We start from the raw sequence: 22,503 nt of genomic DNA on the forward strand, positions 1-22,503 counted from the left end.
TTCAGTGGTTCTAAGGGATGTGATTGAATGATCATCTAATTCAGTGGTTCTAAGGGATGTGACTGAATGATCATCTAATTCAGTGGTTCTAAGGGATGTGACTGAATGATCATCTAATTCAGTGGCTCTAAGGGATGTGATTGAATGATCATCTAATTCAGTGGTTCCCAAACTTTTCTGTAAATTACACTTCACATTTTCGGAGAGTTTCTCATTTCATGGCCTTGTAAAGCGCTTTCAGCGTGTTCACTAGAGCCAAATTTTAATTAGATTATATTTTTAAAAAAAATGTAACGGTCAAACCATAGAGTTTTTCTTGTGCGGCCAATTAGCTAGTAAGTTTTCCCCTAAGATATACATACATTCAAATTTCATGGAAAATCGTTAGAGTCGTTTTCGAGATCTGTGTTCATTCATCTTTTCCCCTTATGAAGAGTTTGCAAGCTAATAAGAAGAGGTGTACAAAATGGTGTACTTTTATGAAAAAATGAAAACGGCTGGCACTCTCAATTTAAAAAATAAAACGGTTCGCTTTCATCCGATACAGAGTAGACGTTGCAAGCTTCAAAATATCATGAAATCGGATTTTCAATTATTATTTGTGATGTAAACAGGATGAACGGACAGACAACACAAAAATAAGAGCGACTTTTTTCTCCTTCTCTGGGGCCGCTAAAATTGATGTAAGGGAAAATGCTAATATGATACTGTGGCCTATGATACTTCTCTATTCCTTCTTCCATTTCTTCGCGTGCACTGGCAAACAAATATGGTTCATACACGTCTGAATAATTGAAATCAAAACGTAATCTGCAATAGCATCTAACACCGAAAATATTTTTATTGGTATCTGAATGAACTTCGAGAGACGTGTAGCTGCCATGCGATGTTGCCAAGTCCTGAGGTTCGTGGTTCGGAATCTGGTCATAACTTGTTTTTATATTGACCATCTTTTTTGACACCATTCTCTCAGTAATGACAGTATTTCAAAACGGGCCACATTGTGATGCAACGTACGTTGTTTTCAGTGTGTCCAGTGCAAAGTTACACTGACTTAGCAGAAACAATCACGAGACCAGGATTTGAATCGACCACCTCCAAACGAATGGCTTAACGCTCAACCCCCTCCTCCCCCCCTCCCGCAAACCTCGGCTTCGGGCCTCTCTTGAAGTGAACTGGTTCATGACATTCCAGGTTACCCTGTCCCGGACTAGAACTCTAGCCTTCTGGACAATGTGCCACTTGTCTGCCTCGCTGGGTGCCTTCTACGCTTGGATGCTTTCGGTCTTGACTATAAAGGGAGAAGAGAGCAATTTAATTGTAGAATCACACACCATTAAACCAGTACCGTAGTCAGTGTAATAAAACCACCGCACTGCACACGCCTCTCTATGCCGCTGGTTATGTATCTTTTTAAAATGCATGTTTATTTCCTTATACAATTGATTTCAGTTTTTGTATTGAGGTGAGGGGCGGGAGATCCTGCTGAGATAATCACATTTCTGTATCGTAAGTGCGTGGCCTTGTTACGTGATCTCAACCTTGACCTTACAGTTGTCTGTTTACTAGGAAGAACAATCTCGTAATACTAATCTTTTTATTTATTTTAGACAAATTCTGTGTAACTTTGGACAATTTTTGAGTTACTTTGAAAAAAAAAAGGTTACTTTTGACTAATTCTTCATTACCTTTTACAAATCCTATGTTTGTTTTTTTTGACAAAGTCTATGCTACTTTGGACATTCTATTAATTTGGACGAATTCTATTTGGAATATGGAAAGAGTAGTCGAGAGGCTAAGTACGCTTGAACTTGGCTTGGCTTGGCTACCTATGAAGAGGGCTCGAGGTTCGACACCCGACTCGAGCAGAGTTGTGTTTACTGAGAGCCTAAAGGCAGCATGAATGAGATTGGACCACAGCGCTCTGAGCATGCTATCATGAAAAGTAGCGCTATAGAAAAGGTATAATTTAATTTTAATTTAATAAACATTTAGATATTTTAGACTCACCCTGCCACTTTCGACTAATACAATATTACTGTCAACAAATTCTAATACTTTTGACACACACCAACCTGCAGGTTCGGCAAGCAGTTAGCCCACTGACCGAGCTACAGGTTTATTGCTACCTACTTGGGTATGAAGCTTGCGGAGTTTCCTCCCAGCTGCCATCGTCGCTTATATTGTGCAGCTTCGGGTAGTTTTCATTGGGCTGGTAGTCGCCGAAGATTCCAATGATAATGATGAAGGCGACCTGGAGCAGGAGGACCAGCGTTGAGAACTTGATGCTCTTGAAAGTGACAGACATCTTTCTCTTGCAATAATTATCACCTTTGACCTCAGAATAGTCCAAAACTTTTTTTTTTCTTTATGTAAAACTCGAACCTCGAATGCAAAGCAAAGTGTCAATGTTTTTTGTTGTTTTTTTTGGCTTTTTATTTACAAATTTATAAGAGGTTGTTATTGTGTTTTTTTTTAATGTTAGATTCGAATCTTTTCACAACGAATGAGGTTAATAAGACGATAAAGCTGTTCCACTTTTTAATAAACTTTCACAGAATCGTGTCAAATTTTAGTGCCGAGTGTCGATGGAGGATTAACCCAGTTGTCACCGAAGATGTCACCAATCTATTCAGGCAGCTCTGCAGGTTTACTGGGATCTGAAATGACACAATGTTTCTCAATCAGGTTCAATTAGAGTGAGACACACGCACTAACACAAAAGAGGGAGGAGGGGGGTGGTAGTAAGTGAACCGTGACATTGGTAAAGGAAATGTCTATTATATACATGACGAGAGAGAGGGGCACTACGTTTAAGTATCATCGCTCTTTCAGGCGTCCTTGAAGAGAAAAAAAAAAGGTGTCTGTATTAAAAGGTATTTTTATTTTTTAAGATTCGGCTTGAAAGACATTATAGGGCAGAGAGAATTTCTTTCAAATGGAATCACAAAGCAAGCAAGTGTATAAATAAATTAAATTCTTTCTTGAATACAAAACTAAAACGGAATTAAAAAAAAAAAAACCAACACTACACCCATGATCCACATGAGAAGACGAGAATCATTTCTGCTGCAGCACAAAAAACAAATGAATTAATGCTGGAGATGACTTTTAGTACGTCTTTATTTCATTCACATGCATCTTGTTAAAAACCAATTTTATTACAGAAATTGTTATCAATATTTCTTTTGAAGAGACATGGAACTTACATGTCCACACATGTACCCATATCTATAATTTGTACACATTTGTTCTGCACCGAACAAAAACAACAAAGAAAACTAATGATATTTAAAATATCTAAATAAAGGACAGTTCTCAAAGTCGAATGTTTATATATCCGTGCATCAAAAAGAAGTGAGCTATACATCTTTGCAATCATTCATTATAAAGCTTATATCAATTATGTCTGGCCAAAAGTTTGTACACATTTTTCCGACACCCAATCTCTGATCAAGCTGAAATTTCGCACAATTATTTTTTTTTACTTGACAACACAAGAATCAATTAAAAAAAAAATAACCAGGTAATATATTATTTTGTTTGGTATATCAAACAAAGGAAACAAATGGTACTTGACTGAAGTGGTGGTATAAGCTGAATTAGTCCCTTATCGACTGAGGCTTACACAGACTGATCCAAACTAATTAATACAATTTATATACGTTTCTTTTGTTTTTAAGTATTTTTTTTGTATTGCTTGTTTTGTTTTTATGACTTCAGGTTAGATCTCGAGAAATATCTTATCTTATAAAATACAGATGCGACTTCAAAATATGGCAGACGGAAGCCCATGAATGAAGCCAATTACAGCTAATGAGATAAAGATCTAAATTACTTAATATAAATGCTTTTCGCTTTCATTTTTTTAATTTTTTTTTTTTTATTACTAATGTCTCATCCTTTTGATACTATTTTATGGTCAGTGACTATCTGAGCCCACTGTTTACCAATGTTAAGCTCAACCGGAAGACGTTGGCGAGGGGATTAAAAAGTGCACGTGCCACGCGCTCGCTGGTGCATAAGTACCTCTTTGACGTGTGTACTTCTGGGTTAATGTGCACGATGCACTTCTGTGGTACACTTACCACTGGGGTTATGTGCACAGTGCACTTCTGTGGTACACTTACCACTGGGGTTATGTGCACAGTGCACTTCTGTGGTACACTTACCACTGGGGTTATGTGCACAGTGCACTTCTGTGGTACACTTACCACTGGGGTTATGTGCACAGTGCACTTCTGTGGTACACTTACCACTGGGGTTATGTGCACAGTGCACTTCTGTGGTACACTTATCACTGGGGTTATGTGCATAGTACACGTCTGTGGTACACTTACCACTGGGGTAATGTGCACAGTGCACTTCTGTGGTACACTTACCACTGGGGTTATGTGCACAGTGCACTTCTGTGGTACACTTACCACTGGGGGTATGTGCACAGTGCACTTCTGTGGTACACTTACGACTGGGGTAATGTGCACAGTGCACTTCTGTGGTACACTTACCTCTAAGTCAAGGTGGCCAACCTTTTGCGGTCAGGCAGCCATATGATTTTCAGACCTCTGCGCCTAAGCCACATTGCCGGAAAATAGGGTCGACCTTTTGTGGCTTCTTTATGCACTGTTAGAATTATTTTTAAGGTGTCGGGATAGAATACCGTTACACGTCGGGTATAGGCTCCGACGTGACTTATCTTTCAAGGAAAAAAGAAAAAAGAGTAACCAAAAAAGGCGGGGAAACTTTCAATGAGTGTCTGTGTCTTACGAAAGTCTTAACATTGTGGCAAAGAAAAGAGGGCGTGTCCATTGAGAATAAAACGAAAAAAAAAATCATAGGTCAAGGTCTTAGAGGTATTCTGTTTAAAAAAAAAATAAAGTGAAGCTCTGGAGCAGGTTACGCCCCTGGTTGCCTCGATGCACAGACGAGAACAAAATGTGTGAAATTTCTTTTCACATTTCAGACTTTAATCTGAATATTGAATATAAGCGCTGTTCAAGAAGCTTTCATTTTTCTATGCACGACAGGCCAGCTCAATAGTAATCTGTATGACATGACATCTATTCATACAACACACATACACACAAAGTATAGAGTCTACGTCTAACGTCATAATGTTCTAAAAAAAAATAAATTATTCTTTGTATCTAAGTCTCAGTTATATAAAAAAAAAAGCTTCATGACAGGTACACATACATCTGCTACTGAAGTGCATGAGAGCCGTGGCCTTAGAGAAAAATATTTTATAGGTTTTTTTTTGTCCCACCCCTTCCCTTTTGGAAGAATAAAAGGTTTATAAATGTAATCTAATATTGTCAGACCACTAAACCTTTCTAGAGATACACTGTTCTTCAAATAACTCGTTAGGCTATTCTTACAGGTACCAGCGGTGGCAATAGCGTTAAACTAATCTGTTCCATCTGCAACTTCTCATGAGATCAAAGAGGTCGATCACCATGGGTTACATGTAGACATTTGTAATCACCAGATCCCGCAGCGGATTTTGACCATTTTCCTACTTCCTCTGCGATCAATTTGAGATTTTCACTATAAACTAAGCAATGTCAAGGACGCTAAAACTGACCGTCACTGTCCCTTCTAAATACAAAAGAATTGAGCTATAATTTTAACAATGTGTGTCAGCTGATCTTTGCGCCAAATCTCCTTTATTACCGCTAGTTATTTGCCCATTTGTTTTTACAAAGCTTATATCAACTCACTCTGTCTGTCTGTCTGTCTGTCTGGCCAAAAGTTTGTGCACGTTATTTCTCCGACACCCAACCTCGGATCAAGCTGAAATTTCGCACAATTATTTTTTTACCTGACAACATAAGAATCGATAAAAAAAAAGTTAACTAATTAGTTGATTAACTTTTGGTATCTGGTAATACATAATTTTGTTTGCTATCTCAAACAAGGGAAATAAATAGTACTTGACCGAAGTGGTGGCATAATCCGAATTAGTCCCTTTTATATGCAACGAAAGAGCTCATAAGATTTGAGTCTGAGGTTCTAAAAATGAACTCAAAAAACAACCTACCATGTACTTTAAAAAACATAGCTATTCAACAATTCCTTTATTTTCTACCCGGATACGCCAGAAAGCTTGCTATTTATAGTTTTCCCGCCATTTATGAAAATCTCCAATAACACTTCCCTTATGATGTGAAAATGGATTTACTCGTTTAACCGGAGATATTCATATCAAATATAAAATACTGTGAAAACGGGTTTACCCGATTTGTTAAAAGTTTCCTTAATAGAGATAAATTTAGCTATTAAAACGGGTTTACCCGATTTGTTATCATGTTTCGTACTTTAATAGAGATAGGGGGCCTGCAATTTGGAGGTGCTTTTTGTTTGTTTTTAGGGCCCTCCGGTTGGGGTACAGACATTAAATATACACTACGGTCTTTGCCATGATCTAAGGAACATTTATGCCCAGTTTTATCAAGATTGGTATAACGGTTTTGATTTCTATGTGGGACATACATACATACATAGCCTACGCCTTACTTTGTGCTTTATATTATAGATTAGATTACGGTATGTTCTTGTTGTCTAGGCCACTTCGCAGTTCGCTCTATGATTGAACGGTCCCATTATCTATACTCTGTATTTGGTTAAGTCACAATCTGTTTTAAAGCAAGGTCTGAAATTCTATTACCATACATCATATATTCAGGGCACAATACACAGAGGACGACCAAAAAGAACATGGCGACGCAGTGTACTAGATGAAGCCGAGAGGACAGGAAAGAGCTGGGAAGCCATTAAAAATTAGCAAGAGACTATGGAGAATGGCGTGTTTTTATTGAGGCTTTATCATCCATGAGGAACGTAAAGGAAATATGAAGGTTATGTATCACATAAGTAATATTCAGCGGCGTAACTAGGGATTTTTGTGGGCCGGAGGGGCTTGGCCTTTTTATGGGCCCCTGCATTTTGGCATTCGACATCATGACATGAGATAATACACTTAATAAATATATAAGTCTAAATTCCAATTAGTACAGTATATAAATATAATTAACAAAAAAAAATAATCATTAGACTCTTTAAAGGAATAAGACCGTTGTTTGTTGGCACAAGTGACAAATCTCAATTCATATCGCCTCACGTCGTGTTTTTATGTGCAGCCAAGGCATCTATAACATCATCTAGATCAAGGCTGTCTAGTATTTTTGACTACACGTGAATAGCAAGATTACATGGCAGTGGCGTAATATTTAATATTTAATGTAAAAAAAATATTACGACACTCATTTGGAGGCCCCCTTGGGGACTCTCCTTCTCCCACCTTAGTTACGCCACTGGTTATATTTATTAAATTAGATCAAAACACAAAGTGTCATTTTACGTACTTGCTAGAACCGTCCATTTTAGCCACCTTGCTAGAGACTCTAAAAAAAATATGTATCTGTACTAAAGCCTATAGCTTTGAGAGAGGTTCTCAAACAGACAAATGGCAAGATATCTGCCCTCCTTTTACTTCTACCTATTTCGAATAGCACCTCCCCCCACCCTCTGTACCATTCTGTAATGTAACTCTAGACTTATTGCAACATTGGAATCCGCACACGGTGTAAAAAGTATCATCTTCCGTTCATAATTTGCAGACGTACACTGCAGACGACGAAGGGACGATACAAGAAGAACGACCTTGACTCACAAGTACAAGATGGCCTAAGTGTACTTTTTGAGATTAACTAAGCAGTCTACGACTGTGGCTGTTCTTTTAATTAATCCGACCATACCAACACATTTAAGCACCTGGTTCTCGTATGTCGTGTTGGCAGACGATTAATTGGACATAGGCACTATTTTCTTTCTAGACAATTTGATACGACAGTTCTTAGTGCCAAGGAGAAAAAGGTATGAGTGGATCTGTGGGAGGGGGGGGGAAAGGAGGAGTGTATATTACGTCAGATCGAGCATGTGCATCAGTAGAAATGATAAGATCACCCCTGCACTTAGCACGCCGACTTTTCCGCAGTGCAATAATTTAATTGCAGCCTTCGTTTCCCCAGAGTAGAGTCATATTACAGACTAAATCTATAAGACGAAGGTTCCGAAAAAAAAGTTCTTCACACCCTAAACGTCAAATGAAAGAGCTATATGTTGAACTTTTTATTGAGAACCCCTTCTAATGAATCACTTTTCCTATGTTACCTAACACTATAGCCGAGAACAGAGAACCACTGGATGCGCTACTCGGCTTAAAAGATAAGGTTGCGCACGAAAAAAAAAAGAGTGCCTTGTCTCAGAAATTGTTTACTACGTATTCAAATTATGTCTGATTTATCTTACCGCGTGTGCAGTGAATATACGTTTGGTCACTTAAGACGTTTGTCCTTTGGGTAGGATTCAAATTACTTATAGGCATTATTAGGCTTAAAGTATTTTATTCTTTAAACGAGTTAAACAACAGCGGAATAATATTTTGAGATGGGCAGATGCCTTCCTTGTTAGTATATCTAGGTACTTTTAAAAAGTCACCCATGCTCTTAAGCTTAATTGGAATAATGTAAAGGTCTTATTTTACAAGGTAACGTGTCAGAAACATCTGGTTGGTATCAGTTAGTAGGCCTACTAGTTTGGCAGTGCTAATAACAAGACAGCTGATTGGTGCTACGTGGTCCCGTTCCCAGCATTCTCTCGACACCACGATTTCAACCCAATTTTAATTGGATAAATAAGCCGTCAATTTAAAGCTAATAGAGAGCTGCTAGTAGAGCCAACAGAGAGCTGCAAGTAGAGCCAATAGAGAGCTGCAAGTAGAGCCAATAGAGAGCTGCTAGTAGAGTTAATAGAGAGATGCTAGTAGAGCCAATAGAGAGCTGCTAGTAGAGCCAATAGAGAGCTGCAAGTAGAGCCAATAGAGAGCTGCTAGTAGAGCCAATAGAGAGCTGCAAGTAGAGCCAATAGAGAGCTGCTAGTAGAGCCAACAGAGAGCTGCTAGTAGAGCCAATAGAGAGCTGCAAGTAGAGCCAATAGAGAGCTGCTAGTAGAGCCAACAGAGAGCTGCTAGTAGAGCCAATAGAGAGCTGCTAGTAGAGCCAACAGAGAGCTGCTAGTAGAGCCAATAGAGAGCTGCTAGTAGAGCCAATAGAGAGCTGCTAGTAGAGCCAACAGAGAGCTGCTAGTAGAGCCAACAGAGAGCTGCAAGTAGAGCCAATAGAGAGCTGCTAGTAGAGCCAATAGAGAGCTGCTAGTAGAGTTAATAGAGAGATGCTAGTAGAGCCAATAGAGAGCTGCTAGTAGAGCCAATAGAGAGCTGCTAGTAGAGCCAACAGAGAGCTGCAAGTAGAGCCAATAGAGAGCTGCTAGTAGAGCCAATAGAGAGCTGCTAGTAGAGTTAATAGAGAGATGCTAGTAGAGCCAATAGAGAGCTGCTAGTAGAGCCAATAGAGAGCTGCTAGTAGAGCCAATAGAGAGCTGTTAGTAGAGCCAATAGAGAGCTGCTAGTAGAGCCAATAGAGAGCTGCAAGTAGAGCCAATAGAGAGCTGCTAGTAGAGCCAATAGAGAGCTGCTAGTAGAGTTAATAGAGAGCTGCTAGTAGAGCCAATAGAGAGCTGCTAGTAGAGTTAATAGAGAGCTGCTAGTAGAGCCAATAGAGAGCTGCAAGTAGAGCCAATAGAGAGCTGCTAGTAGAGCCAATAGAGAGCTGCAAGTAGAGCCAATAGAGAGCTGCAAGTAGAGCCAATAGAGAGCTGCTAGTAGAGTTAATAGAGAGCTGCTAATAGAGCCAATAGAGAGCTGCTAGTAGAGCCAATAGAGAGCTGCTAGTAGAGTTAATAGAGAGCTGCTAGTAGAGCCAATAGAGAGCTGCTAGTAGAGCCAACAGAGAGCTGCTAGTAGAGCCAATAGAGAGCTGCTAGTAGAGCCAATAGAGAGCTGCTAGTAGAGCCAACAGAGAGCTGCTAGTAGAGCCAACAGAGAGCTGCTAGTAGAGCCAACAGAGAGCTGCAAGTAGAGCCAATAGAGAGCTGCAAGTAGAGCCAATAGAGAGCTGCTAGTAGAGTTAATAGAGAGATGCTAGTAGAGCCAATAGAGAGCTGCTAGTAGAGCCAACAGAGAGCTGCAAGTAGAGCCAATAGAGAGCTGCTAGTAGAGCCAATAGAGAGCTGCAAGTAGAGCCAATAGAGAGCTGCTAGTAGAGCCAACAGAGAGCTGCTAGTAGAGCCAACAGAGAGCTGCAAGTAGAGCCAATAGAGAGCTGCTAGTAGAGCCAACAGAGAGCTGCTAGTAGAGCCAATAGAGAGCTGCTAGTAGAGCCAACAGAGAGCTGCTAGTAGAGCCAATAGAGAGCTGCTAGTAGAGCCAATAGAGAGCTGCTAGTAGAGCCAACAGAGAGCTGCTAGTAGAGCCAACAGAGAGCTGCAAGTAGAGCCAATAGAGAGCTGCAAGTAGAGCCAATAGAGAGCTGCTAGTAGAGTTAATAGAGAGATGCTAGTAGAGCCAATAGAGAGCTGCTAGTAGAGCCAATAGAGAGCTGCAAGTAGAGCCAATAGAGAGCTGCTAGTAGAGCCAATAGAGAGCTGCAAGTAGAGCCAATAGAGAGCTGCTAGTAGAGCCAATAGAGAGCTGCTAGTAGAGCCAATAGAGAGCTGCTAGTAGAGCCAACAGAGAGCTGCTAGTAGAGCCAATAGAGAGCTGCAAGTAGAGCCAATAGAGAGCTGCTAGTAGAGCCAACAGAGAGCTGCTAGTAGAGCCAATAGAGAGCTGCTAGTAGAGCCAACAGAGAGCTGCTAGTAGAGCCAATAGAGAGCTGCTAGTAGAGCCAATAGAGAGCTGCTAGTAGAGCCAACAGAGAGCTGCTAGTAGAGCCAACAGAGAGCTGCAAGTAGAGCCAATAGAGAGCTGCTAGTAGAGCCAATAGAGAGCTGCTAGTAGAGTTAATAGAGAGATGCTAGTAGAGCCAATAGAGAGCTGCTAGTAGAGCCAATAGAGAGCTGCTAGTAGAGCCAACAGAGAGCTGCAAGTAGAGCCAATAGAGAGCTGCTAGTAGAGCCAATAGAGAGCTGCTAGTAGAGTTAATAGAGAGATGCTAGTAGAGCCAATAGAGAGCTGCTAGTAGAGCCAATAGAGAGCTGCTAGTAGAGCCAATAGAGAGCTGTTAGTAGAGCCAATAGAGAGCTGCTAGTAGAGCCAATAGAGAGCTGCAAGTAGAGCCAATAGAGAGCTGCTAGTAGAGCCAATAGAGAGCTGCTAGTAGAGTTAATAGAGAGCTGCTAGTAGAGCCAATAGAGAGCTGCTAGTAGAGTTAATAGAGAGCTGCTAGTAGAGCCAATAGAGAGCTGCAAGTAGAGCCAATAGAGAGCTGCTAGTAGAGCCAATAGAGAGCTGCAAGTAGAGCCAATAGAGAGCTGCAAGTAGAGCCAATAGAGAGCTGCTAGTAGAGTTAATAGAGAGCTGCTAATAGAGCCAATAGAGAGCTGCTAGTAGAGCCAATAGAGAGCTGCTAGTAGAGTTAATAGAGAGCTGCTAGTAGAGCCAATAGAGAGCTGCTAGTAGAGCCAACAGAGAGCTGCTAGTAGAGCCAATAGAGAGCTGCTAGTAGAGCCAATAGAGAGCTGCTAGTAGAGCCAACAGAGAGCTGCTAGTAGAGCCAACAGAGAGCTGCTAGTAGAGCCAACAGAGAGCTGCAAGTAGAGCCAATAGAGAGCTGCAAGTAGAGCCAATAGAGAGCTGCTAGTAGAGTTAATAGAGAGATGCTAGTAGAGCCAATAGAGAGCTGCTAGTAGAGCCAACAGAGAGCTGCAAGTAGAGCCAATAGAGAGCTGCTAGTAGAGCCAATAGAGAGCTGCAAGTAGAGCCAATAGAGAGCTGCTAGTAGAGCCAACAGAGAGCTGCTAGTAGAGCCAACAGAGAGCTGCAAGTAGAGCCAATAGAGAGCTGCTAGTAGAGCCAACAGAGAGCTGCTAGTAGAGCCAATAGAGAGCTGCTAGTAGAGCCAACAGAGAGCTGCTAGTAGAGCCAATAGAGAGCTGCTAGTAGAGCCAATAGAGAGCTGCTAGTAGAGCCAACAGAGAGCTGCTAGTAGAGCCAACAGAGAGCTGCAAGTAGAGCCAATAGAGAGCTGCAAGTAGAGCCAATAGAGAGCTGCTAGTAGAGTTAATAGAGAGATGCTAGTAGAGCCAATAGAGAGCTGCTAGTAGAGCCAATAGAGAGCTGCAAGTAGAGCCAATAGAGAGCTGCTAGTAGAGCCAATAGAGAGCTGCAAGTAGAGCCAATAGAGAGCTGCTAGTAGAGCCAATAGAGAGCTGCTAGTAGAGCCAATAGAGAGCTGCTAGTAGAGCCAACAGAGAGCTGCAAGTAGAGCCAATAGAGAACTGCAAGTAGAGCCAATAGAGAGCTGCTAGTAGAGTTAATAGAGAGCTGCTAGTAGAGCCAATAGAGAGCTGCAAGTAGAGCCGATAGAGAGCTACTTGTAGAGCCAATAGAGAGCTGCTAGTAGAGTTAATAGAGAGCTGCTAGTAGAGCCAATAGAGAGCTGCTAGTAGAACCAATAGAGAGCTGCTAGTAGAGCCAATAGAGAGCTGCTAGTAGAGCCAATAGAGAGCTGCTAGTAGAGCCAATAGAGAGCTGCTAGTAGAGCCAATAGAGAGCTGCTAGTAGAGCCAATAGAGAGCCGAGATCCGAAAACAGATAGCCAATAGTGCTCCAAAGACAGATAGCCAAAGAGATCCGAAAACAGATAGCCAATAGTGCTCCAAAGACAGATAGCCAAAGAGATCCGAAAACAGATAGCCAATAGTGCTCCAAAGACAGATAGCCAAAGAGATCCGAAAACAGATAGCCAATAGAAATCCGAGTTATTAATTTGCCCTTAATAACTAATAAATGTTAGCTTAAAAAAAAGGGAACATCCCCAACATGTTTCATGAGAAAAAACTCTGGTAAAAGGAAAGTATAGATCTACTAGACTTTTTAATATTCTAAGGATAGGCCTTTAGATCTAGACTTAGAAGACGATGTGCAAAATGTTTCCAAACATTAATGTATTAAACTCTTGAATAATATAATGCATACATGGGGAATAATATAACCATAGACATATATAAATATATATATAAATATACGGCTTACATTCGGAAATACCCGAAGGCGTATAGTCCGTTCAAAATAAATATATCTTAGTTCTCTCAGTGATATACACCAACTGTCAAATTTCTAGGAAAATCGTTTGAGCCCTTTCGCCGTGTCCAGGTTTCACCCGTCCAGAAAGTTTCAGGTTCCACGAAGTTACAGGTTGAATAGAGGTATTATAATAAAAAAAAATCAACAAAAAATAAAGATTCTCTTTATATGAAATGCAATAAATTATATTATTTTTATAAATTAAATTATAATAAAACGGCAAATGTCTTCAAGTTTGAGGAAGAAAGAGGAGTACAGTATTTTACGTAGAAACGCAGACCCAGATCTGACCTATTTCGGTAGCTTTAATGTATTTGTTGTGCTGACTATATTCTACCAATTTTAGGGGAAAAAACAACAAAACAAAACAAAAAAACAAAAACAAGAACACGAGTATCTCAGATTGAGAAGTATCGGTATAGGTCTACGACCCATTCAGACTCAGACTGAGAAGTATCGGTATAGGTCTACGACCCATTCAGACTCAGACTGAGAAGTATCGGTATAGGTCTACGACCCATTCAGACTCAGACTGAGAGGTATCGGTATAGGTCTACGACCCATTCAGACTCAGACTGAGAAGTATCGGTATAGGTCTACGACCCATTCAGACTCAGACTGAGAAGTATCGGTATAGGTCTACGACCCATTCAGACTCAGACTGAGAAGTATCGGTATAGGTCTACGACCCATTCAGACTCAGACTGAGAAGTATCGGTATAGGTCTACGACCCATTCAGACTCAGACTGAGAAGTATCGGTATAGGTCTACGACCCATTCAGACTCAGACTGAGAAGTATCGGTATAGGTCTACGACCCATTCAGACTCAGACTGAGAAGTATCGGTATAGGTCTACGACCCATTCAGACTCAGACTGAGAAGTATCGGTATAGGTCTACGACCCATTCAGACTCAGTTGCCTACAGGGATTTTTCGTTACGCAACTTTTAAAGACTTTATGCAAATGTCCAATCAGATAAGATTCTATTCTGTATCAAAGAAAAGAGTGTTGTTTCTCGAGGCAATCTGGAGCGACCTCTAGTGTCTGTGTCAGATCTCAGTACACCGTGAAAAGCGATTAAAGAATTCCCGTCGTACCTACTGTACAAAACCCGCGGCTTCTATGTTACGGCATTGACATTGATCTGAAGTGTGGCGCGTCCTTTGTCAATGTATGTTTTTATGCATATTTAATTACGACTTTTTTTTTACGCTTGGGTACACTCTTCCAATTTAAAATATATAAAGATTTGAGAGGACAGTTTGCATATAGACTTATCTATCTCGAACAAGTGCAAAAGCTTATCTATAAGTATATCTAGATCTAATTATAACTTTCTTTTATATATATGTCTTTCGTTCGTAGGCCTATTTTAAAAAAAAATAGATGAAAGGATGAAAAAGGCAGAAGTCACTTTTTTTTTTACACCCGTTGAATAATGCGAATAATGGGGAATGGAAATTTGTGAAGTGCTTGAGCATTTACGATTAAGTGTTTTTATAAGTGCCGTGAAACTCATAAACATAAAAAAAACATGAGTTTATGAGAAACAATCTCCAAAATAAAGTATAGTTTTTTTACTAAAGATAATCAGTTCTCAGTATTTAAATGGTCACCGCATGTCAAATTACAATTAGAGATAAAGTCTTTTTTTGTGTTTATAGTGAGGCCAAAGTCTTTTATTTGACTGCTCCAGGTAAAACCTAATCGGAACCAAGCATTAAATAAATGGACAGGAAATAAATGAAGTGTACAGATTTACCTCCCTTGTCAGAGCACTCTCCAGAAACGGGAAGATTGATAATAAAATCGACCTGCGTATCACTAAAGCCAGTGCATCCCATGGGAGACTGTCTAAAAATGTTTGGAATAGACGAGGTATCCCCACAAAGCTAGGGGTCTGTCGAGCTGTCATCCTCCCTACATTGCTCTATGCCTCAGAAACGTGGACAGTTTACAGAAAAATAGCAAGAAAAACTCAACCAGCCACATGAGTGTGATATCATAAAGTACAAAGCCCCATTGCAAAGCTCTCAGTCCCCTGGATGACAAAAGTGGTCATCGTCGAACCACGATGGATTCAATTAGAGAAGTTAGGTATGAGATTCTTCTTATTCTTGAAACTGTCAGGTAGAGTTGAGCCTTCGGCTCTTGGAACTCTAGGCCAGCAAAAGTGAACAAGAGCTCCTTCTCACCGGCCTGAATGAGAACAGTGTGGAGGGTGGGTCAAACTCACCGCAAGAGGCCGCGTACACTAAAACCCCCGCCATTTTTCTTTTCTATACCAGGCTAACCGTGCGGAACACGCCATTTATGTAACAGCCGCTTGAGGAACAGCGCCTGGATTGTGACAAGGTTGTGGGAGCTTTTTTACAACTCCGAACAGTGCAATGAGGATGCTCTCGCACCCCCTTAGGCACCTCCACGGGAGTCTTGTTTTGCTACCCTTTAGCCTAATCGTTTCCTCCAACGATCGTTTTTACCCGGGCGCCACTATGAGGCAGGGTAGCATGGCCAGGTAGGTGTGAGATACATGTGGTTATACCCAGACAACTCTGACATCAAATTTCACTGGTATTTGTCAGCCACAGAATAATAGGTCAAAGTATTCAACAAATTTCAACAATAATGCAAAATAGTGAGAAAGGCAATCTATGCTTTTTTTTTAACTAAAAGTAAACTTGCTTGACTGCCCACCCTTTTGAAATAAACTACCATTTGAAGATGCTTTACTTATTTCAAATATTAGAAATAGTAATAGCAACTTCCCAGTAGAACTTGGCCGTCGCAATAGGCCGAATTATGAAGACAGAATATGTCCATATATAGAATATGTCCATTTTGTACTCATAAAATAGGGGATGACTTAACCTGCTGATGTGTGAGCATTTTAAATTAGACAGAAAAAGATTAATTAAAAACAATATTATTCCAAGACCAATGTTGAAAAATTAGCTGAATTCTAAAATTCAAGATCTGTAAAAATACTTAGAAAAAACAAACTCTGTGTATTCATAAAGTTAATTCTGCCTTTTTTTAAAAATGTTACATTTTGAGATAGAATTTCTTATTGTTTCCTTCCCTTGATTCTCAGTTTGTGAAACTCTGCCATGGTCCAAACTTAGGCATCTTCTGTTTGGGACCCCTCAACTCAAAAAAAACAAAAAAAAACATGAAGAAACAGGAGCAGACACAAAATAGAGCAGTGAGATTCATAACAAAGAAATATTCACAGATAACTAGAGTAACACCTTTAGTAAAATCACTAAATTTAAAAAGTCTTCAGGACAGAAGACTCAAAAGTAAAGTAGCAATTATACATAAAACACTGAACCATAATCTTCAAATACAACAACAAAATCTAATAAAATACTCAGAAAGACACAAAGATAAAGGCACATTCCTCGTCCCATATGCTAGGACAACTTTGTACTCCTTCTTCCCTCGTGCTACTAGAGCATGGAATTAGTTGCCTGAGCCAGCCAGGAAAACCAGTGACTTGGCAGAATTTAGGTCATTGGTTAACATGCATGACTAGATGCATGACGCGTTGGACGTAATCATCTTCGTTTTTGAAATAACGTCTGTATCTTATAACATTTTGTGTGGACTTATGTGTAGGAAGGTATCTGGTAGGAGATTTGCTGCCTTTAGACCCTCAGCAAATACAACTCAATTGGAGTCAAACTAAATTCCCTTGATATTTCTTTCAGCCACATTGGCCCCCTTCTCCCTTTCTAACCAACGTATTGAACCCCGTGGGCAGCTCCTTGATACAAGATGTGTTTGGAAGATTGAATAGCTTAATGGAAAAGTGCACGACACAATCTGCAAACAGAAACTTCTGAATGTTGTTTTTATGCATTTAATTTGAATATCTTTTTTTTTTTTTTGGAAACAGGTGAAGCATGACGAACTAAAAGTAGTTCAGTATACACATTAAATCTCCCCTAACACACTTTAAACTGGAGCACTGACGTTAAGAAACAAAGACTTTAATGACACACATGCCCTGAAACACAAGCACATTGGTGTAGAGCGTTGCCCCAACGCTGGCATGGAACGAAGTGCTTTATTGGACTATAAAAAAGTGAAGTCCAAAGAAGAACTCTTCAGCAGGAACGTGCGAATAGAGAAACGGGACATCGATGTTTGACTTGCAGGCTGTAAACGAAGGCATTGCTTCAGTTATTACAAAACAAAACAAAAACGAAATGAATTTTCTAGATACATATAGACAAGAGGCAAGAAGTTCTAAATTTTAAACAAATCTGTTATTAAGTGTGAGCATGGGATACTTGTATAGTACAAATTACACTAGTAAGTTAGTCCACTTTATTTCATGGGTCTATGTTACAAAATGAGTAGTCATAGCTGGAATCGTACAATTGCACAGCTGACCAATTGCCTTTCAGCAGTGGTATGAAACTGGCATATTCTTGACAGTTTTTTTTTCCAAAATTTATTTAATTCACAGCCTTTATTATACCCGCCCAATATAGTAGAGAAAATTTAATAAAAATAAATAAAGCTGATAGAAGGGAAAGAATTTGTTATATGTCTCAATACTGCAAGATTCATTTCTTTTTTCTAAATTAATTTATAACCACTACTTCTATTAAATATCTTGTAAATTTTTTGATTGATTCACGTGCTGTCATCGACAATGCATAATTGTTCCAAAGTTCAACTTTATCCGAGAATGGGAAAAGGGAGGAAAAAAAACCCAGCTTGTAGAAGAATCCTACCGGACAGACAGACAGACAGAGTGAGTTAAAGACTAGCTCAGTACAACACGGACTTAACCTCACACGGAGGTCACGCTCATTAACGCCATGGACCCAGCAGGAACTTTTATTACTGTTATCTCTTTTGTCCGCGTGTACACCTCAGTTCTTAATGTCCGTTGAGTTTATAGATTTGGATTGCTTATTAAGATGAGCAAAAAAAGTGTCTAATTGGCCAGTCTATTTATTTCTAGAGCAGACTAGATTATATCCCTTCTGGCTGCTATGCATGCTGCACCCTTGATACAAACGGAACTGTACCAGTTTTAAAGTCTTAAAATAGGTTTCCCGATAACTGTTTGTAGTTTTACCTATATGTGCAGATATTCCAACAGCCGCAACTGTTTATATGTCAAAAACTTGTTCAATAATAATTGGCCTATCAAAACCCATGCAACGCAACGGCAGAACAGGCAGATACCGTTTGCTCTACTATTCTTACAATGTCTTATTGATAGAATACAATTATTCTTTTTGCTTATATAAATCCACACTGTAGGAAGCTATCTCATTAATAATTTAAATTTATCTTTTTTTTTTGTATTTATAATTCCTTTTTGTAAAAAAACATGTTTTACATATATACTATGCTATATTGAATTTTTTTTAAAGTAAATTTTCTCCTATAAATTGATTGATTGGGATTATAGCCGAATACTTCGATGATTCAAAATTTGACCAGAAAAAAGAATACGATTTAAAAAAGTTTCTATTACCTTCAAATCTTACAAGAAAGAAAATCACAAACTGAGATATGAAAAATACTTGATGCCAAGGTGGCTAGTCAAAACCAACAAGGCGAAACCTCTGAAAAATTGGCAGTCTATTTGACCGGTCGCGCTTTTTATATTAGCAATGACAGAGTGCAACTCTGGAAGCACCACCCTCGTGCTATGTCACGTGGGGGTAGGTGTGCGTCGCGTGAGGCTGGATTAGACAATGAGGTCTGGTAATCTAGAGCTAATCCCGAAACAGATACAGTTTCAATGGACGATTTATGTAATGAAGATAAGTAAAAACGTCCCCCCCGCCCCATTTTTTTAAAACCTTCTTTCCAGGCAGTGATTCAAGGTCTCATGACTTGTACCTCTTTTAATGGACATGAGAACCAGAGAAGAGAGAGGAGGAGGACTCCTTGACCTATTACTTCCCCTCCTCAGGTCTATCTGACAGGTAAGAAAGTCGGTAGGGGTACAGAATTTGAGTGTTTTTTTTTTTGCCGAGTCCTCCCACCGTAACGTTTAGGACGAATCATGGAGAATACGTCACTACCTTCCTAACAGTCTTCTTAGTTAGGTTTAGGAGAGACAGGGGGGGGGGAAGAGAGAAAGAGAGAGAGAAAGCTTGTGTGTGTATGTATGTGTAGAACTCAAACCATATTAATGTTTTTTTCTCAGGAATCCCTATACAGAATCAAAATAAAAATGTGTCTTTTGAAAAGAAAGCCAAGTATATGTTCAAGACTTTCAGTGTCCTTGTTTGGAAATTAGGTCCTCCATTTTTACACGCAACTCAGAGTGCTCAGCTCTAAATCTAATTCTTTAGTCCCTTGTATCTGAGATTAGAACCATCGAAAAAAACAAACAAACAACAGTGGTGACCAGTACCTTGGAACCTGGGGCCGCAGAAAGCTCTCATTCATTTATACTCCACCATCTTTTTTATAAAATACAGTCGTCACTTTTACAAAAAATATGATTACTTCCTACACGTGTTCTTAGGTCAATCTAGTCATGCGTTAGGTCAATCTAGTCATGCGTTAGGTCAATCTAGTCATGCTTTAGGTCAATCTAGTCAAGCGTTAGGTCAATCTAGTCATGCGTTAGGTCAATCTAGTCAAGCGTTAGGTCAATCTAGTCATGCGTTAGGTCAATCTAGTCATGCGTTAGGTCAATCTAGTCAAGCGTTAGGTCAATCTAGTCATGCGTTAGGTCAATCTAGTCATGCGTTAGGTCAATCTAGTCATGCGTTAGGTCAATCTAGTCATGCGTTAGGTCAATCTAGTCATGCGTTAGGTCAATCTAGTCATGCGTTAGGTCAATCTAGTCATGCGTTAGGTCAATCTAGTCATGCGTTAGGTCAATCTAGTCATGCATCTAGTCATGCATGTTAAACCAATGACTTAAATTCTGCCAAGTCATTGGTTTTCCTGGCTGACTCAGGCTACCCATTCCATGCTCTAATAGAACTAGGGAAGAAGGAGCGTTTGTACAAATTTGTCCTAGCATATGGAACAAGAAATTTGCCTTTATCTTTGTGTCTTTCTGAGTATTTTTAGGTTTTGTTTGTGTATTTAAAGATTATGGTTCAGTGTTCTCTAATTGCTACTTTACTTTTTAAGTCTTCTATCCTGAAGGTGCTCTATTATTTTTCATTCTATTTATTTCTTGCAATGCTTCAATATTGCAAAGAGTCTGTCCAGTGAGGTTGCACAGCGAAGTCCATAGACCAATCTACAAGATAAACAAATTCTAGGTCCTGACCACTCACTATTTCTCCCACCTGACGTGGACGATGAAATAGGAAAATTTTAAGCCTGTTCTTTATTAAATGAAGCCTAGGACAACTAAGCCATTTTCAAGAACAAAACCGCAGAGTGACTGTGAGGGATTATCCTTAGATCATTGTGATTATCACGTGTTTTTATATCTGTATAAAAGTGAATGTGTAGAACAATTTTAAAAGGACTAGATCTACAAGTAGGCCTCTATTCTAAAGCAAAAATATAAAAGTCTTTAAAGTTATCACAGTGAATATAAGGGCCTATTAAAAGTGTGATTTTAGGGTTGGGGAGTTATATAATGCAGTGTGTAATGTTATGACATGATTAGAATTTAGTATTTGAATAATAGAAAAGTTTTACTTAGTGACGAGTGACGTGACAGATCTTTAAAAAACAAGAACGCTCTAAGTTACGCACAAGACGCTTTGTGTAGAACATTAGGATTAATCAGTGGTAGATATACGGCTTTACTAAAGGACATTCGACGGATCCCTTCTAAAGTATTAAAAGTGTTTTTTGTTTAATACTAGCGTCGACTACTTATATTGATTGTTTTGGCATTCGCCGGTGTTCCTGAATTAGTTTGAAGGTTACCTCCTCCTGTTTATTTCATTGATTGGATTCGACACCGCGGAAGAGCCACAGCAGTAAAGATGGTTATTCTGAATTAGCTGCAGCTCTAGATCTAGATCTATGACTGACAAAATAAAAATAAATATGTAAAGAGTAGACTAAGCTGCGAGTAGAAGTATTATTGTAATACTGGCTGTTCCACTGAATTGCCAAAGAGTGTATTATTGGAAGTAAGGCGTTCCATTAAAAATAGTGTGTTTAAAATGCACATAGATAAAAAATAATTTACAACTGATGGGCCTAAGAAGTGTTGGTGCATACTCCATAGTCAGGGTTTGCACGCCATCGATTGAAGAATGAAAGAGAAAAAAATAAAGGGACTTACAGAATTTGAGGGCTAGAAAATTGTGTCAGCTGTGGGGAAATGTTGGAATGCGGGCCGTTTTACTGATGGATTTAAACGTGATTTAGGCACTATGCATACACATATACAAACTGTTTCTACACTAGTGTAGCACGGCTATATACATATACCAACTGTTTCAACATGAGTGTAACACGGGTATATACATAAACCAACTGTTTCAACACTAGTGTAGCACGGGTATATACATATACCAACTGTTTCAACACTAGTGTAGCACGGTTATACACATATACCAACTGTTTCAACACGAGTGTAGCACGAGTATATACATATACCAACTGTTTCAACACGAGTGTAGCACGAGTATATACATATACCAACTGTTTCAACATGAGTGTAACACGGGTATATACATATACCAACTGTTTCAACATGAGTCTAGCACGGGGGTATATACATATACCAACTGTTTCAACACTAGTGTAGCACGGGTATACACATATACCAACTGTTTGAACACTAGTGTAGCACGGGTATATACATATACCAACTGTTCAACACTAGTGTAGCACGGTTATACACATATACCAACTGTTTCAACACTAGTGTAGCACGGGTATACACATATACCAACTGTTTGAACACTAGTGTAGCACGGGTATATACATATACCAACTGTTTCAACACTAGTGTAGCACGGGTATACACATATACCAACTGTTTGAACACTAGTGTAGCACGGGTATATACATATACCAACTGTTTCAACACTACTGTAGCACGGGTATACACATATACCAACTGTTTGAACACTAGTGTAGCTCGGGTATATACATATACCAACTGTTTCAACACGAGTGTAGCTCATGGATATACATATACCAACTGTTTCAACATGAGTCTAGCACGGGTATATACATATACCAACTGTTTCAACACTAGTGTAGCACGGGTATATACATATACCAACTGTTTTAACACGAGTGTAGCACGGGTATCAGGTAAAGCTATCCGCTTTTAGAATTCAAGGACAGCCGTTTCATTAGAATATACAATGGCCACATTGATGGACCAAAGAAATGTTTGTGCTTATTCTATAATAAGGGGTTGTGGGCCCTTCATTTTT

General features: G+C 39.4%; 2 protein-coding genes across 3 annotated transcripts in view; one reads left to right on the plus strand and one right to left on the minus strand.

The window, feature by feature from the left end:
• The window catches only part of LOC106055173 (ammonium transporter Rh type A-like), a 42,479-nt gene extending 23,672 nt beyond the window's left edge, over positions 1 to 18,807 (minus strand). For both annotated transcript variants that reach the window (XM_056010164.1, XM_056010165.1), the window contains exons 1-2: positions 18,651 to 18,807; positions 2,134 to 2,660 (exon numbers count right to left, since the gene is read on the minus strand). In XM_056010164.1, coding sequence (XP_055866139.1) covers positions 2,134 to 2,308 — 175 coding nt within the window. In that variant the 5' untranslated portion in view covers positions 2,309 to 2,660; positions 18,651 to 18,807. The remainder of the gene's footprint in view (positions 1 to 2,133; positions 2,661 to 18,650) is intronic.
• Positions 18,808 to 20,767: 1,960 nt separating this feature from the next.
• The window catches only part of LOC106055161 (selenoprotein S-like), a 150,693-nt gene continuing 148,957 nt past the window's right edge, over positions 20,768 to 22,503 (plus strand). Inside the window, exon 1 of the mRNA XM_056010171.1 lies at positions 20,768 to 20,772. The gene's annotated coding sequence lies outside the window, so the exon portion shown is untranslated. The remainder of the gene's footprint in view (positions 20,773 to 22,503) is intronic.

The sequence above is a fragment of the Biomphalaria glabrata genome, chromosome 14 (assembly GCF_947242115.1).
Source record: "Biomphalaria glabrata chromosome 14, xgBioGlab47.1, whole genome shotgun sequence".
Classification (NCBI taxonomy): Eukaryota; Metazoa; Mollusca; class Gastropoda; family Planorbidae; genus Biomphalaria; species Biomphalaria glabrata.